The sequence below is a fragment of the Vanacampus margaritifer genome, chromosome 5, assembly GCF_051991255.1.
Source record: "Vanacampus margaritifer isolate UIUO_Vmar chromosome 5, RoL_Vmar_1.0, whole genome shotgun sequence".
NCBI classification, from domain to species: Eukaryota; Metazoa; Chordata; class Actinopteri; order Syngnathiformes; family Syngnathidae; genus Vanacampus; species Vanacampus margaritifer.
The window spans coordinates 12,820,585-12,836,922 of NC_135436.1; the positions used below are offsets into that span (position 1 = coordinate 12,820,585).

General features: G+C 41.9%; 2 protein-coding genes across 3 annotated transcripts in view; one reads left to right on the forward strand and one right to left on the reverse strand.

The window, feature by feature from the left end:
• The window catches only part of ankrd13b (ankyrin repeat domain 13B), a 48,577-nt gene extending 46,564 nt beyond the window's left edge, over nucleotides 1-2,013 (forward strand). The window contains exon 15 of the mRNA XM_077566551.1: nucleotides 134-2,013. Coding sequence (XP_077422677.1) covers nucleotides 134-338 — 205 coding nt within the window. The 3' untranslated portion in view covers nucleotides 339-2,013. The remainder of the gene's footprint in view (nucleotides 1-133) is intronic.
• Nucleotides 2,014-2,694: 681 nt separating this feature from the next.
• ssh2a (slingshot protein phosphatase 2a) overlaps nucleotides 2,695-16,338 on the reverse strand; it is a 35,976-nt gene continuing 22,332 nt past the window's right edge. For both annotated transcript variants that reach the window (XM_077566079.1, XM_077566078.1), the window contains 13 exons: nucleotides 13,677-13,789; nucleotides 13,208-13,272; nucleotides 12,322-12,443; nucleotides 11,849-11,914; nucleotides 11,708-11,773; nucleotides 11,274-11,468; nucleotides 8,990-9,083; nucleotides 8,532-8,660; nucleotides 8,323-8,369; nucleotides 7,594-7,740; nucleotides 7,304-7,504; nucleotides 6,364-7,231; nucleotides 2,695-5,351 (listed from right to left, as the gene is read on the reverse strand). In XM_077566079.1, the coding sequence (XP_077422205.1) occupies nucleotides 4,041-5,351; nucleotides 6,364-7,231; nucleotides 7,304-7,504; nucleotides 7,594-7,740; nucleotides 8,323-8,369; nucleotides 8,532-8,660; nucleotides 8,990-9,083; nucleotides 11,274-11,468; nucleotides 11,708-11,773; nucleotides 11,849-11,914; nucleotides 12,322-12,443; nucleotides 13,208-13,272; nucleotides 13,677-13,789 (3,424 nt within the window). In that variant the 3' untranslated portion in view covers nucleotides 2,695-4,040. The remainder of the gene's footprint in view (nucleotides 5,352-6,363; nucleotides 7,232-7,303; nucleotides 7,505-7,593; nucleotides 7,741-8,322; nucleotides 8,370-8,531; nucleotides 8,661-8,989; nucleotides 9,084-11,273; nucleotides 11,469-11,707; nucleotides 11,774-11,848; nucleotides 11,915-12,321; nucleotides 12,444-13,207; nucleotides 13,273-13,676; nucleotides 13,790-16,338) is intronic.

A 16,338-nucleotide genomic window follows, 5' to 3' on the forward strand; every position in this document is an offset into this window, starting at 1 on the left:
GGACTCCACTTTGTCCTTCTCAATTCACACGCTTGCCCCCCCAGAACACTCCAATCCACATTTTAAGCAACTCATCTTCTACTGTATTCATGTAGACAAAATCCTCCGCATTGTCTCGTCTGGTCGTTCCCAGGATCCCGCAAACAAAGCCTCGCTCCCCCTCCAGCGTGTCGTCCACCCCTTCCAAGAAGCAGCAGTCGAGCAGCTGCAGGTACGACGAGCAGCTGCGCATCGCCATGGAGATGTCGGCCCGGGAGCAGGAGGAAGCGGAGCTGCGGCGACGCAAGGAAGAGGAAGAGCTGCTGCACATCATCCAACTGTCGCTCATGGAGAAGTGAGACGGACGAAAACGTCGTAAGCGTATTTGGAAATGGATGGAACAAAAAAATGACTGTTGTGCTTTCTCTCATGATGATGATGATGATGATGATGATGATGATGATGATGGTGCCCAGTGCCAGTTTACAATCAACAAAACCACCTGTTTAGACAAAAGGCCGACTATAATTCAGCTGGTGGAAGTGACATGTGAATGTTGAACTTTTGACCCATAGTAATGATAATAATGATAAAAGTTGCTGAGCTGTAGTTAGTTGTGTTTTTTTTTTTTTTACTTGCACAAATCCAAATGTACTGTATTTACATTGTGGTTGGCTCACAAGCTGGAGCACAAAGTGAACTGCAGGAGCACAGATCTGATTTGTCTCTCAATTACATTTAGTGTACCGCACTGCAATCACGTTTCAAACATTCTGCCTTTACTTGAAATCAGTTTTACACCATACATTACCGCGGAGCGCCGGATCTGTACATCTGCGCCTCTATCAGATCCACCACCTGCGCTACTAGTTAGACCTGGTTTGACCGAGTCTAAAATCTAGTCTATCTATCTAAATGGCGATGCGCTGATGGGCGCGGCAGAAACCAAATTCACTAACACGCTAGACCTAATCTTGCCATGGCACGGAAATCAAGTTGCGTCCGTTTTTAGACCAAGCGCTGTCTGTTTTCTGTTATCAAATTGCCAGATGCGCCAAAAAAGGCATGAAAATTGAAATGTTTTTATGCCGAGTGCATGGGCGCCTTTGTCTATGTGTGCCCTGCAATCAACTGGCAAGCAGTCCAGTTTATAGTCTCTCACAAAACAATTGGGTCAAAAATTAACCTAATTTGGGTTAAGAATGGATGATCCACTAGTTGGGTAAACAACCCCCCCATAATGTGTTGTTTTGTACAAAACACCCAAAAATTACCATTTTGGGGGTTTTGTACAAAGCAATCCATTTTTGACCCAAATTGGGTTATTTTTGACCCAAATTGGGTTATTTTTGACCCAGCTATAAAAACTGTTGGGTCAAAAATAACCCAAATTGGGTTAATAATGGACTGATCCACTACTTGGATCAATTAGTCCAAAATATTCTCCCCTGGTTTTTTTTTTTTGGTACAAAATCACCCAATTTTATTTATGTATTTATTTTTAATATACAAAATGACAACAATTAGTTTTTTTTTTTTTTTGTGCAAAGCAACTCAGAAAATGGCTCTAATTGACCCGAGTAGTGGATTGGTCTATTTTTTAACCAAATTGGGTTATTTTTTACCCAATTGTTTTTTAAGTGAAAATTATTTAAATACGTGAATGGAATGTTTTTTTTTTTTTTTTTTTTTTTTTGTCAAGGCAGAATTTTGGATGCAACTCTTACATTGGACCACGTTAGAGGTACCCAAAGAAATGTCTGATGCGTATACAACTGTACTCACAATCTACCAATATGGAGCATTTTGAACATTCTCATCTCCAAAATGCTAATGAGATGTTTTTGAATGTAAATAACAGAAACGACAGACTGACAGTTTTGATACAGATACATACATTTGAAGTCGTACTTTTATCACTAATAGCAGCACAACTTGAGAACCATCCTGCTCCTCTTTAATTCACTTTTTTTTTTAACCACGTCAAATGTTTTTATGGGTATGCTAGTCAAATAAACAAACGTCTTTTAATAAGTGTGTCTCTTTATGTGTGTGTGTTTTTTTTTTTTTTATTTCTTATTGTGCAGTTTGTTCCACAGAGAAGGCTCCATGTTCCTTCCTTGTGTGCTGGAATCCCGCAGCGTTGTAAAATTAGCTCCAAAAGACAACAGTGTGAGTAGCATTAAGTGCATCCTTGAGCTGCAGCCCAGCGTTCAGTAATTTGTACAGGTCTGCCCGAATAAAAAGAAATCACAGAAATTTTAGGTCAACTTGGCAGACATAACAAACTGCTAATTAAAATCATTTATCCACTTTGTGTAATCCACTGATGTAGACTTGATTAGCAAAACTCACTCCCTCCCACCTCAAATCTTTTTTTATTTAATTACAAAAACACCAAGTGGAGCTTGTGATGTCTTTTAAAGTAACTCATAATAAAGTAGATTTAATGTCACCCTCTCATGGTTAAATAATTGAGTGAGAGAGCAGGAGAGAGGGGGGCCCTGGTGGCTTCTATCAGTGTTTAATTAGTCACATGAAGCAAAAGGTAAAATGTCAGCACTGGCAGACTCCCCACTGAGACGTGCTTGGCTGAAGTTCACCCGCAGCCTGCATTTACGATCCTGACGAGCAAGATGAAGTGCATTTACTCTCCAGCAGATGGCAGTAGAAGTCGGAGTATGTCAGTGTCGTGAGAGAGAAATCAGACTCCAGTCAAAATAAACCAACTGTATTTATTAACTGCTAAAGCGCTGAATATAAAAACAAATATTGAACATATTCCGCTTTGCCCTGGTTTAATTAAAAAAAATGAATGAAGACATTTGTCCATTTGTGGAAAAACAACAACTACGAGGCTAACGAGCCTCCATTGACATCAGTGCAAAACATTCTTGGAGATTAAGAAAATGATCAAAACAGTAAAGTGCATGTTTTGAGAAAAAGCCCTCTTGTTGGAGTTTATACACTTTGCAGTGAAGGTCTCACATACACACTGAACATTTATAATAATAATAATAAAAAAAACACAGACATGGAGTGCGTGGTTCATTCATTGTGTGCATGAAAGGTTGTCAGTCCAGTTCAAACACATCCAGTAGTTGACACGGGGGCTGCTAGGAACTCACTTCAGGATTACCTCTCTCACACACACACACACTACTGAAATATTCTCACAAACAAAACATGTATTTCAGTATCTATGAGCATTTCAGTGCAATGTGTGAAAGTATTTCACAATATTCATTTCAGTTGCATGTGAGGTCGTCTTGACTTCCATGGAAAGCCATTAAAGCATTTGTTTAATCATTGATATGGGATGTCTTCATACATCATCCATATGTACTATGGAATAAATACACTGTTAAAAAAATAAAATAAAATAAAAACTTGATTTTTTTTTTTCACTCAGAAAATCTAGGTAAATTTTACAAGGAGAGTTTTGAGTATATTTGATCAGTTTATATATATATATATATATATAAAAACTATGCAAGGGTTGCGGATATGGACCGAACCAACAACCCCCAGGTTGTGAGACATGCCACTCCTGTAGTGTGTTATATTGATGGTGTCAGGCATAATCCTCGTACCTCCAAGAGACCAGTTTTTGGACTCATCTTGGACACACCAGCAATGCAGTTGCTGCCTCCCAAACTGAAGGTCATGAGTTCGTTGCTCAAAGCTTGAGTAACTTCTTTAAAAATAATAATAATAATAATGGTCAAATGTATTCAAAATTCTCTTTGTAAATTTACTTAGAATTTCTGAGTGAAAAAAAATAATAGTTTTTTTTCAAGTAAATATTACTTTCTTTCTTTCAGTTTTTTTTTTACAGTGTACTAGTGCCCTAGTTGTTCTGCTAGTGAACAACTAGAGAGGACAAAGATATTAAAGAAATCCTCTAATGGCGTTCCATAAAATCTTAACAACTCCTCACATGTTGACATGCAGCCGTCGTCTCATTGCAAACACCTGCTACACATTCCAATAACACACTCGGTGCCGAGTTGAGTCCACTTGTGTGCGTTCCAGTGAGGTCACGTGGTGCACGAGTGAGGTCACATGGTGTTGTACAGCAGTGTGGCGGCGGTGGCGGCGCGCTGCTTTCTCTCGCTGGCTTTCCGAGAACGTCTGGAAGAGTGAGCCCTCCCCTGTTGCCGTGGCGACGTCACCAGCAAACCGCTACCGCCGCCCTCCGGCTCCTCCCGCTCGCTCCTCTCGGGCGATCGGGACGAAGAGAGGTCTTCACGGGACAAACGTGAACAATTGTTCCATGCAAGAACTTTCTGCTTCTTCCACGTGTCGTCCGAGTGAGACGGCGACACGGGGGAAGAGTGTTGGGAGTGCGGCGCCGCTGTCGTCCGGGCGTGCTGCCTCAGGTCGAGGTCGCTGAGGTCGTTTGCTGACAATTCCAGGCAGTCCAGTTTAGCCAAGGAGGCCGACCTCTTCATGAGAGACGGCGGCGTGAGGCCCGCCTGGCGGATGCGAGCCTCCAGCTGGACGGCTCGGTGCCATCCGGCCGGCTCCGGGTCGTTCTTCCAGTCTTGTTTGAGCAGCTGTGCCGCGTCCAGGCCGGGAGGGGGCTCGGCATCCATGATGTGAGGCTGCCCCGTGTCCGGCGTCTCCAGGCCGCCGTCATGGAGGAAGGCCTGCAGTTCTCTCAGCGTCTGACGAATCGTTTCAAGCTCCTGGCTGCCGCGTGTTAGACGCTTTTGGGCGGCGCAGTTGGAGCCGCAACTCCCTCGCACGCAGAGGGACTCAGGGTTCTCATCAGGGTTCGACTCCTCGATTGTGACCCCATCCAGACTCATTTGGAGCCCATTGTCTGTTTGCGTTGAGGTATGTAGAGATGAGTCAACTGTGTGAGGCTCATACGTCATATGGCTTAGAGGATGTAGTAGAGCACCAAACATTTGGCTGATGGCGGCGTTTTGGAGGTTGGCTGTTTCGGAGCCGCCCACTTCAGTCTCGGCCTTCGGGCGGCATGAATGTTCCAAGGTTCGGGCAGGTGGGTGTTCGCTGCACGGGGACGGCAGCGGGGACGGCAGCGGGGAACGCTGCGCCGCCGCCATCTCCATTTCCTGCCTCAACTTCTGCTCCAGCTGCTCGGTGGCCCGCCGCACCGAGCCGGCTGGCAGATCGCACGGCGGAGGCGAGGGGGACGTGGGGCGAGGCGAGGCTTTGGGATCCGGCGCCTCCGGAGGAAATGGAAGGCTGGGCGACGGAGGCGAGGAGGCGGGTGAGGTTAAGGAAGCTATCGGGTGGCTTATGGCTTCGATCTCAGTGACGATATGGCGGACTGATATTCCGTTGTCGTGCTGAGGCAGGTGAAGACTGTCGGGGCTCAGCTTGTCATCGCTAACCTCAGCCTGTGGAAAGACAAGAGCAACCATGCATTTTGTACATAAGTTATCCCATATTTACTCTTATTAGCATTTATTCAGCGGTGTAAGCTCGTTTGAATTATGTGAGTTGGAGTTATCTGTGAGGAGAGCATAGCCCTGTGGGAAGGATGCTCCTGCAGCTGCAGGGCAGGAACTGTGCCTTGTCACAAGATAGCGGCTGAAACACTTTGCGCATGAACTGTTGAACTTTGACTGAAGAAGACACGTTTGTATTATTGTGTGCACAACGACTCATATCTTCGAAGGTTGCTGCCACCCCTTTAACAGCAACATCTGTGTAAACTAGGGAACATCCTATTAAAAAAAGAGGACTCGGCGGAATGTGCCTCAGAGCGGGAAGGAGATTGTAACCTGTGCACATCTCTGTCTGTTCCCCTCGCGAGTAAAAAGAATCTAAGCCTCTTGTCTTCCTTCCTTGTCTATTATTATTAAATGTTCTAGGATAACAAATTTACACATTTTGTGAGTGTGTGAACATAGGCAAGCTATTTTTTTTGTCTCAGGTTAGGTATCGGTAACTCAATTTTTAAATACTTATAGTTTCATTCCAGACACAATACTTTAGAATTGTATTTTTTTGTGCCCATTTTCTAACAAATTAGACTAAATCATTTTTGGACAAGCACTAGCCTACAGTTTCTTACTGAATTAAGTGAATGAAGCATAAGAAACCCTCTGCTGAGCATGATTCAAGTTTCAAAGTATTGTTGCAATGACCCCATTTTGATGCATTCTCAAGTGGTAAGTTGGACGGGTCATGTCATAAGGCACATTAAAAGTGAGGATGACAAAGTGCAAACAACCTTTACTGCTCTTTGGAGAGGATGAACATAAAAATGGATTCTTTTCACTTCAAAACCATACTACTGTTTGGAGACGCAAGAAAATAAAATCAGATTTTTTATATATATATTTTTTCTTTCTCTAAACATATAGTACTGTATAAAGACAGATGAAAATAAAAACAGATTTTCACCTGGCTTGTCCCGGATTCACTCTTCTCGTCTTCTTCACTTCTTCTGTTGTCATCACCATCCATCAAGGGAGTCTTTTGCTCTGATAGTTTCTCCGTTCTGTCCTCGTGAGCCAAGCCCAGAAACTTCTCCCTAGCGCTGAAGAAGTCGATGCTGTCCGAGCTGTGACTGGACGAGCCGTCCGCTTCACCGCGGCCGTCATCGTGAAAGTCGCTGGGGTTGTTGTTGTCGTCACTGCGTCCCGTTGAGGAAGGCGGCGAGTAGAGGGGCTGGGTGTCGCTGACTGGGCTGGGCTTGTCACTCGGAGAATCTGACGCCGACTGTTCGGACGTGTCCGAGGACATGACGGTGACGGGAGAAAGCTCCTCTGAGCTGCTTTGCTCGGGGAAGTGAAGAAACAGTTCCAGTGGTTTGTTCTCTACGCTGGCCATTGGCGTCATGTGACCCTTGAGCGCACGCTGGATTTCGGGGGTTGGGGGGAGGATGTGGAGCAAGGGGGGAGGAGCGGGAATGGCGGCAGGCACGGTGATGAGCGCGTCCGTAGCGTTGACGTCTTCTTCCTTGTGCAGCTGTGGCGAAGGAGGCAGGTGCGTGCTGTCATTATCCGTTTCAGTCGCCTCCTCAATTGGGTCGTCGTTGCAGTGCGTGCGGAGGTCAGAGGTCGATTTGGTGGAGTCATCGGGTTCAGAAGCAAGCGCTTGGAGCACGGCCACGCCCAGGAAGTGATGCAAGGCGGGGGAGGAATTGTTGTTGTTGCTCTGAGAGTCGGAACGTCCCAAGGAGTGAGATGAGGATTTGCACAATTGTTCCGGGCGATCTGATAGGTCGCTATCGGAGTGGGAGCGCCAGAGTTTATTATGCCTCTGTTTGCTGGGGGGAAAAGTTAATAAACATAAGTACCACTATAGGTTATGTTTATGAATTTGAATAAAAAAAATGCACCTGGCGAGCAGAATTCCCTGATATTCTTCCAGCTGCTTCATGAAGGAAGGATTGGGTTTGGTGACGGCTCGTCTCTCCTTGACGTATTCAAAGGCGGCTTCAAGCGACCAGCCGTACTCCTTCATGGCGTAGGCGATCACTGTCGAGGCCGAGCGGCTAACGCCCATCTTACAGTGAACCAGACACTTGGCACCGGCTTTCCTATGACAGGAAAAAAACAAACACCCATAATTGTTTACCAACTGTTGGGAAACAGACGATTCTGCATTTGTGTGTGTGTGAAGGCCTACTTGGCTTTGGTAATGAACTTGTAGGTTTCGTTCCAGTACTCCAGCAGGTTGGTGGCCTCCTCGTCGTACACCCTGATGTTGTGGTACTCAAACATTCCCGGGAAGAAGTTGTCGATCTCTCGGGTCACATTGAGGATGTAACCCACACTAGAGAAGAGATGACAAGTTAACCTTTAAATGTCACATCAAGTCAGATGACATTTTATAGTTACTTTTTGAACATTTTCTTTTCTGCCTTAAAATAATTTTTCTGACTTTTTTGGAGGGGGGAGGGGGCAATTTTGTGTGTATCATTGGTAATTTTTTGCTTTTTGCGCTTCCTTTTTGGACATTTTATGGTCACTTTTTAGACATGTTTATGTTTTTTTATGTATTTATTTTTTAAAAAACTTTTTCATTTACCTTTTGTCTCTCTTTTTCTAACAATTTACAAATTTACACTTACATTAAACAAATATTTAATGATTTATTTTCATCTAAATGAATTCATTTAAATAATATTTTATCTAAAAATAAAAAAATATGTAAAAACAAAATATTAATTTCTACTATTTTTTTTATTATTAATTTCTACTATTATTATTTTTAGAGATCCAGGAGCGGGACTAAAGAGCCGCAGGTTGCAGACCCCCGAGGTTAAGAATAAAAAGAACATCTACAGAATGAATTTTTTTATTGCAATTCAGAGCTTGTGTGTGTTCTGAGTAACTGTGGGGACAGATGTCTTACCCGCTGTTTTGCAGCTCTTCCAGGTTGGAAGCGTTCCACTCAGAGCCCTGGAGACACAAGCACAGCTCTTGTCAATATGAAGCTTCCTAGTCTTGTGTTATAAACTCATATTTGACACAGAGTCAAGTCATATTAATCATTAACTACAAGATGATGCAACGGCAGCCAGTTGTAGTAAAAGAATAACAAAAAGCCTTTTGGGTTCTTACCAGGTAAACATGTTCAAAGATCTCAGTGGGGCTGTCCATTTGTCCAAGAATCACAATCATCTCATTGTCGATGAACTCCTTAAACTCCCTCAGATTGCACGCCATCTGCATCTCCAGCTCTGTGCGGATCTACACAAATTAAATACGGTCAAAATACTGTAAATGATTATACCTTATCAGATTTGTTAGAAAACTTCCGAGTTGTCTTTCAAAATCAACATTTTCAATGACATGCTATACTGTACAAAAAATACTCCCACAATATAATGCAGTTTTAGACACTGAATGCATTCTACATTATGTACCTACAGTATATGTACGCACGTATGTACATTACAGCCGACTTGAAAACAAACATCTCAATTATTGTGTTAGTAAATTAGTTACTTAGAATACACAATCTGAGATGGTAATGGACTTGTAGACAAAAACTCCATCACCTATATCTCGCTTCTCACCTCCTTACAGGTAACATTCTCTAAGTCCTTTTGCATCATGATCTCTCTAAGGCGCATCTTGATCAGTCTCTCCGTGCGTTCCCTCTCTGTGGGCCTGTTAAAAAATAAACACACATTGGGGAGAGAGAGAGAGAAAAAAAAATCACTCTCCTCAAAATACACTAGCAAAAAAAGTGTCATGACATCCTGTTATGGCTTCTATTCATTGAATTGTTTGAGAGCCAATGACATGACTTATTCCACAAAAGAATTACTGCTTTGTCCGATTCTCTCGTGTGTGAGTGGGAAGAGAAAATCTGAGGTTGAAACACAACAAAGTTCCCTTGTAGAACACCCCTGTTGTCTTGCCTGGCACGGTTTTGGAGATTTATGCTAGGGGACACTTTTTGCCTTTGGAGTGATGACTTCAAGTGGCATAATTACCTTCTTCAAAGCTCCTTCTTTATGTTAATGCTCACTTGCTCTTTAGCATTGGGTCAAACTGAGGGCGTGTTCCACAATTCTGAGTCAGCTGGCTTGTTTATCTTATTACAGGACATGTACTTGACCCCTACACAATAATTCCTCAGGCTTGAGAGTGGCTATTCTCCTTTGTCAACAAGGACACTGAATACAGTCATGACTGAACCCTTCAAAAAAAGCGCAGGCACGCCTGCAGACAGCTTGAGGGCAGCTGACCACAGAAAAAGTCATTTTCAAATGTATGACAGATGTGTGACGACGCCATGAATGGTGATGATGAAAGATATTCCATTCTCTGTCTTTGTTTACTTCACTTAAAGAGGAAGTCAAGCCAAATATTTTATTTAATATGTTTTATGCAGCCCTACTAGTCTAAACACAGTGTTTTGATTAATATTTTGTGTGTGGATGTTGAGTTTAGCAGCAAAATCTACCCGTTTTTATCCCTCTCAGGACGTGGCCATTTTGTTGACTGAAAATGACATCACAGTTTCTGAGGGCTCAGATAATGACCAATAACAGCTCATCTATTTTCTGAAGCTGCGCTGTGATTGGTCGTTACCTGAGTAAATGTGATGTCACTATCAGTAGACAGCAAGTGGCAAAAAGGCCACCCCCTGAGAGGATTTTTTTTTTTTTAACTATTATTCTAACAATGTAGACTAGTAGGGGCTCATACAACATATTGTGAAGAAAATGTTTGGCTTTACCTCCTCTTTAAAGCGATATGAAAACAAGAAAATACAATATTCTTCCTAATAGCACATAGTGGTTAAAAAGACAAAGAAGACATTATAATCTTCATTGTCAAAAAGCAATAAACTGAGTCACCTTATGCGGGGAAGATAAATACAGATTTATGTGTGCGTTTGTGTGTGTGTTTAGTGCTCAGAAAACATGGCTGGCTACCTTATTAAGTCCACTCCAAAACAAACACACCCCTTGCTGGGAAAGGTTGACGAGTTTATGCTCCCAGGAGGGCAGCATGTGCCTATAATTTCCTTCTATTTATTTATATATTTTTTTGGGGACAGTTACATTGACTTTTTCCGGTGCCTCACCTTCTGTCTGAATAGAAGAGTTCTATTTAAATCTTCCGCTGCCATCTAATGTGTGCTAGTATTTGCCTGCCACCTGTTTATGTCTGTCCAGTGTTGCTCTACTTATCTATGCGTCTGGACTCTACTGTTCCAAATGTAAATCAAGACAGCTAAATATGTCAGTGAGAAACACAAACACGATCCAAATATCTAGCGAGAGGCACATGACTACATGACAAGGCAGAATGGAGGGGAATTTCCTTGGTATTAGTAAAACCATAAATCCCGATGGTCATTCTGGTTACTTTGCAGTGCTTCCTTATGGAGCTGTTGACAATGTTGTCATAAAGTGTGCTAATGAGCACGTGTTTACATACAGTATATAGTTAAGCTCACGTGTCAATTTATTTGATATTCATCTGTCGCCTGTCCATTACCCTAAGGTTACAACAAGCATGTTGACACGCTCTCTCTCTATCTCTCTCTCAGAGTTTTGTGGAAAATGAAGCAACTTCTAAACGTGATAGTAGTTGGGCAATGCTCTGAGATGTGATGGTCTGACTGAGCACATGTTATCTCTGTCGGTGGTTTTCAGTAAACATACACGTGAGAAGTCTGTTCCAAATTTTATGTTTTCTGACTGTAGTCAATTTATTTTCTGAACACCGTTTGTACATGTAACGCCCAGTGGGGAAAAAATAAACATTATTTGATGTAGTTGGAAAGCCGTAACAGTTTCATGATAATCACATCAAAATCTTTAGAGCTCCTCCTCTACTTACAAATCTGTGAAGAGAACAGGTGAATTGGCACGATGTGACTCAACATCCTGCATGGCGTTCCACTCGTTGATGCAGAACTGGTTGGAGGAGATCCTGCTTTGATAATAGCTGACCCATGTCAGGAACAGGCTGCCTGGGTAGTAATTGTGGCCGCGGGCAACGTCGCACGCTTTGTGGAGTGACTGAAGAGCTGACCTGACGGGGCAACAAAAAACGAAAATTCCTAATCATTATGGAGCTTTTTAAAAACTTCGGTAGGTAGCATCTTACAAGGGAGATGTAGTGACTAAGTGTGGCCAACTACAGAGTAGCAGGTGGAAAGTGTGTAACACTACAAATTTCTGAACTAACCAGAAAATAAATGAAGGCATGAAACCACACGCAGTTTGCATAAAAAAATTATTGTAGCTGCAAGTAATTATTGCGATGCTTACCACATTGCCTGGACTGAGACGGGCTTAAAAACATGAACTCGATTCGCAGTTGACACGCTGAAACCTCTGCAAAGGCAAAGAGGTACATTTTCAGAAAAAAAAACAGACAACTCACAGTTATGGGTATAAATCAGGACGTACCCGTCTCCATCCAAGTGGATAAGAGTGTCACTCCACAGAGGTAGAACAAGGCCCACTGTGCAGCAGCTAGTGGGGAGATTCAACATTTTTTGTGTAAAAATCTTTGACTGCCAGACGTTTTCAGAAAAGGGATGCCGTGGGTGCCAGCCGATTTAAGCATTTTTGACTGATCTTTCAAGGTCCACAGAAAATTATGTGTTTGGACTATGGAAACACACATACTACCAAATGAGAGATTGTACTCCCATCTTTCATCAGAAAAAAAAGTTTGTTTCTACCTTATTCTGTTTTTCAGTAATCAACAATAGAAAATGGTTAGTTTCACCTCTGTTTTGGAAAAAAAAAAAAAAAACGTCTTTTAACGTCTTTGGCACTCCATAGGATTTTACTAAACGTTATTTAACGTTTTTGGCAGTCAAAGAGCTAATAGGAAATGTACAGCATTATGAGTCTGTTGCTACTGTGGTACTAACCTGTCAGAGGAATAGAAGTCCATACCAAGAACGATGGATTCTTCTGTGTCCTGTCTACCATTGGTGGAGACCACCACCATGTAGCGGGTTACCTGAGCATAAGAACTCTCCAGACGCACAGCCTGACAGATCAGGGAAGGGGGGAATAAGAAAGAAAAATCCAAAATGAGAAATGAAGCATAATGATTGTAGGTAGGAATATAGAAACTATCTTAAAAATGATTTTTCCAGATGATCAAATTGGTTAGAAATTGTTTGTGATCTCTTCAATTAAATATATTAGCTGTTCAAATAAAATCACCTCATCAAAATATATATTTGAAATGTGTTAAGTATATACTGTGAATGTATGTACAAAAATACATATCACTGGCATCGGGTGAAATCCTTGTACCTCCAAATCAGCAAGTTTGTTCAACGAACATTGCATTGTCAAGGAGTAAACCATTTTCAAGTGGACAACCAGACTCAGCAATTTGACAGACTGACATTTTTGGAAAAATCCTGTTACGTTGCCTGTTTCGGCCTACCACAAGCGATATACGTTGTTCTGACTTAGGGCTTATCCCAACAGTGGTCGGCACAGCGAGTCACTCGCGTGCTTGAGTTTTTTACTCTGGACTACCTTGCTGACATAATCCTTCAAATTTTTTGTCCGGGCTTGAAACTGGTATTGTGGCACTGCCTGGTAATCAAACCTATCCACGATAAGCAGCAGCATACACCAGTAAGTGCACACACACACACACAAACTGTATGCACATATATAAATACATGCCCAACATGCTTCAAATCATGTCAATAGAGTTCTACTCCATTGTCCCGCTTGTTTGCCACGTTGCAGGTGTTGCAGGAAAGTGTGTCAGTGTGTCTGAGTGTTACTCACCAGTCGGATTGTGTCCTCTGGCCGCAGCACAGTGAACATAGTCTGAAGATGCTTCTGGAGATCCCCTAGGAAAAAAAACGCATTTAGTCTCGGTTTGGACATTCTTGGCGGTTTAACGTTAACATTAGAACAAATATACTGTGTCATTTCGCCTTGGGCAAGTTTCGGCTACACTGTCTTCATTTTGTCCATCTCTAAATACAACATGGAGCCTTCTTTGTTTAAAAACATGGTGTGCCATTTTTAGAAACTTTTTTTTATATTTACAGTCTCACCACAGGCTACACAAATGTCATGAATGTTATGTACCAGATGGATTTTCATCTTAAAGCAGCAAACAGACTCCATAAAACATCACTGGGAAAACCCCTCTGCTAACACCAGAGGTTCTGAAAAAGGCTGAGAGCTAAAGAGAAGGAGATACCTATATATAATGGTTCATGCTGTGTACATGGAGTATATGTTTTACCTGTGTGCTTGTTCCAGCGCTGGCTGATATGAGGTGCAGAGTTTGGCGTTGGACTATTACCTCTTGGGAGGAAAAGGGCCGCACCTTTTACTGTGAGGAAGCTCTCGCTGATACTGTAAGGAGATAAATAAAGAGTTCTTACACCTCAAGCAGTACATACACACATTTCTCCATTAAACAAGCAAACATTTTTGTCACCCATTTTAATATCTGCTGCTAAATTTTTTGTTTTTAAATATTCAACCAACACTGGGAACCCATAAGATAAGAGTGCTCAATAAAAGGCAGATATAAAGATATCTAATTAAACTTAACTGTATAATTACCTTATGCCATTGAATTTATCTCACCAGTATAAGTGGTGTGGTCATAGGATTATGTCATTGTCACAGTTCCCGACTCAAGCTGTCTTGGTAGGAGGCACCCCAAATCAGAACAAAAACAAGCCCAAAAGTGAATTCGGAACACAATGTTCTGTGCTCCTCCACACAGCTGGATTACACACACTGAACGCATTCACTGTAGCAGCTGCGAGCAAAGAGGGATGGCGGGACTGGGAGGGGACAGAGGGTCTGAGGGGGAAGATGGAGCATGCCCGCCTCCTCTGCAATGTTTGATGGGGATAAGCGTTGGACAGCACCCAAATCTCTGGACCAAAGGTGATATTCTGTTCCCCTTTAGAACACTTAATCGTATTAAGCATGACTGAGGTCACTGCCATTGAGCATGACACATTATAAAAGTGTAGTTGGTGTTTTGGGAGCCCAAACACGAGGGATGTACTATCCTCAGTCGCTGTAGCGTGGACGTGTGAGGCACTGTTTTTTTTTGTTTAGAGACACCACGCGGTGCACGGACCTTAGAGATTCTGAGACCAATGACTTTGTGGAATGACATTCAAGGGAGCAGCAAACATCTTTAAAGATGGCAACACAGCAGGTGACAGCCCTCCAGCATTCAGGTGGCACTTGTATAACAACAACCATGTGATCAAACGCGTAATCGCAATTTGCACACCATAAGAAAAGAGTACAGCTTTGCAGAGTGGCCGCAACTGCAACTCATACCACCAGCCAGCAGGGATCCAAAGTCAAAATAAATTCTCTTGTTATTTTAGGCTGTATTAACACTAAAAACATGACTATCTGGTCAGGATCAAAGCAGACAATAATACATGTTTATATTTGGTCCTGGTAACCCTGCCAAAACAACAAAGCCGTCCGCCAGGTTGCATTATGCTCACTGATATACAATCATATGGTGGTTCTTTTAAAAGCCAAGATGTCAAAAACAGTTCTGAAATCTGAAAAAAACAAAAACAAAAATGCACAGATTCCACCAATGGCCACACAATATTAATAAGACAAACAACATGATACTTTAATCATCATAATGCTTTTCATGACACACAAAGGCATTAGGTTTTATGGGCAGAGAAGCAAGGAACAACAGAATGTGACAAGGCCGTGGTGGTTCCAATGCTGCTTATACTAATTAAAAAATCTAAAGAAACAATATATAAAAGCAGTGTTATACACAATATAACCAACATAGTAGAAGTATGACATCTGGTATATTTTAATGAGGTCTGATCTGGTTCTGGTGATTAAAAAAAAAATGGAGATAATTCTATCGGCTAATAGAACAATGATCTAAACATTTAATGAGATGAGATCTATAAAATTAAATAACTTTATTGTTAAATTTAAGATTAGGCTTCATGTGTTTTTAATTGTTCAGGGTAAAGAATGACATTCACTAACAATGAATGAAAACCCAGCAAAGACGCGTAGTGGAAAAGTCTGCTTTGGTCTGACGAGTCCACATTTCAAACTATTCATAGAAATCATGGACCTCATGTCCTCTGTGACAAAGGGAAAAAAACGACCATCCGGATCTTTTTTTTTTTTAAATCAGCATCAAGTTCCATAGGCAGCATATGTGATGGCCTTAGGGGAGTGTTCGTGGCCATGTTGCACATCTGTGAATGCGATATCGATACTGAAAGGTGCATACAGGTTTTGGAGCACCACATGCTGCCATCCAAGTAACGTCTGTTTCAGGGATGTCCCTGGTTATTTTAGCAAGACAATGCCAACTGCCAAGCCACAGTCACACATCTTACAACAGTGTGGCTTTGTTAAGAATGTGAGTATTAAATCTGTCTGGCACATTATGAAGTGCAAAATACGACAACAGAGAACCCAAACTATTGTAGTTGTACATCAAGCAGGAATGGTTAAAAAAAAAAAATCACCATCACTTCCCAAAAGTTTATTAAGCATTGTTTAAAGAAAAGGTGACGTAACAGTGGTAAATATGCCCCGTTCCATCTTTTTCATAACGTGTTAAAATTAAAAATGAGTAAATATTTACAAAAAACAAACACAAACAATATACATTAGTTTTAAATGACACTTACTGGAGTAGTAACATTATTTTCCTTTTTTTAAGTTGCAGTTGTTGTTTGCACCACATCAGTCCTGACAGCTATTTATTTTATGATGTTAGAACATAATGGGGCAAAACATTTCAAATACTTTTGGTAGAGCTCTTGCGCAATGGATGTCAGATTATGCGAGAAACTGATTTTGTGGCTCATGGTAGAAAAAAATAGACCATACGGACAATACAGAGAGACTTGGCAAACCTGTTCCACTGA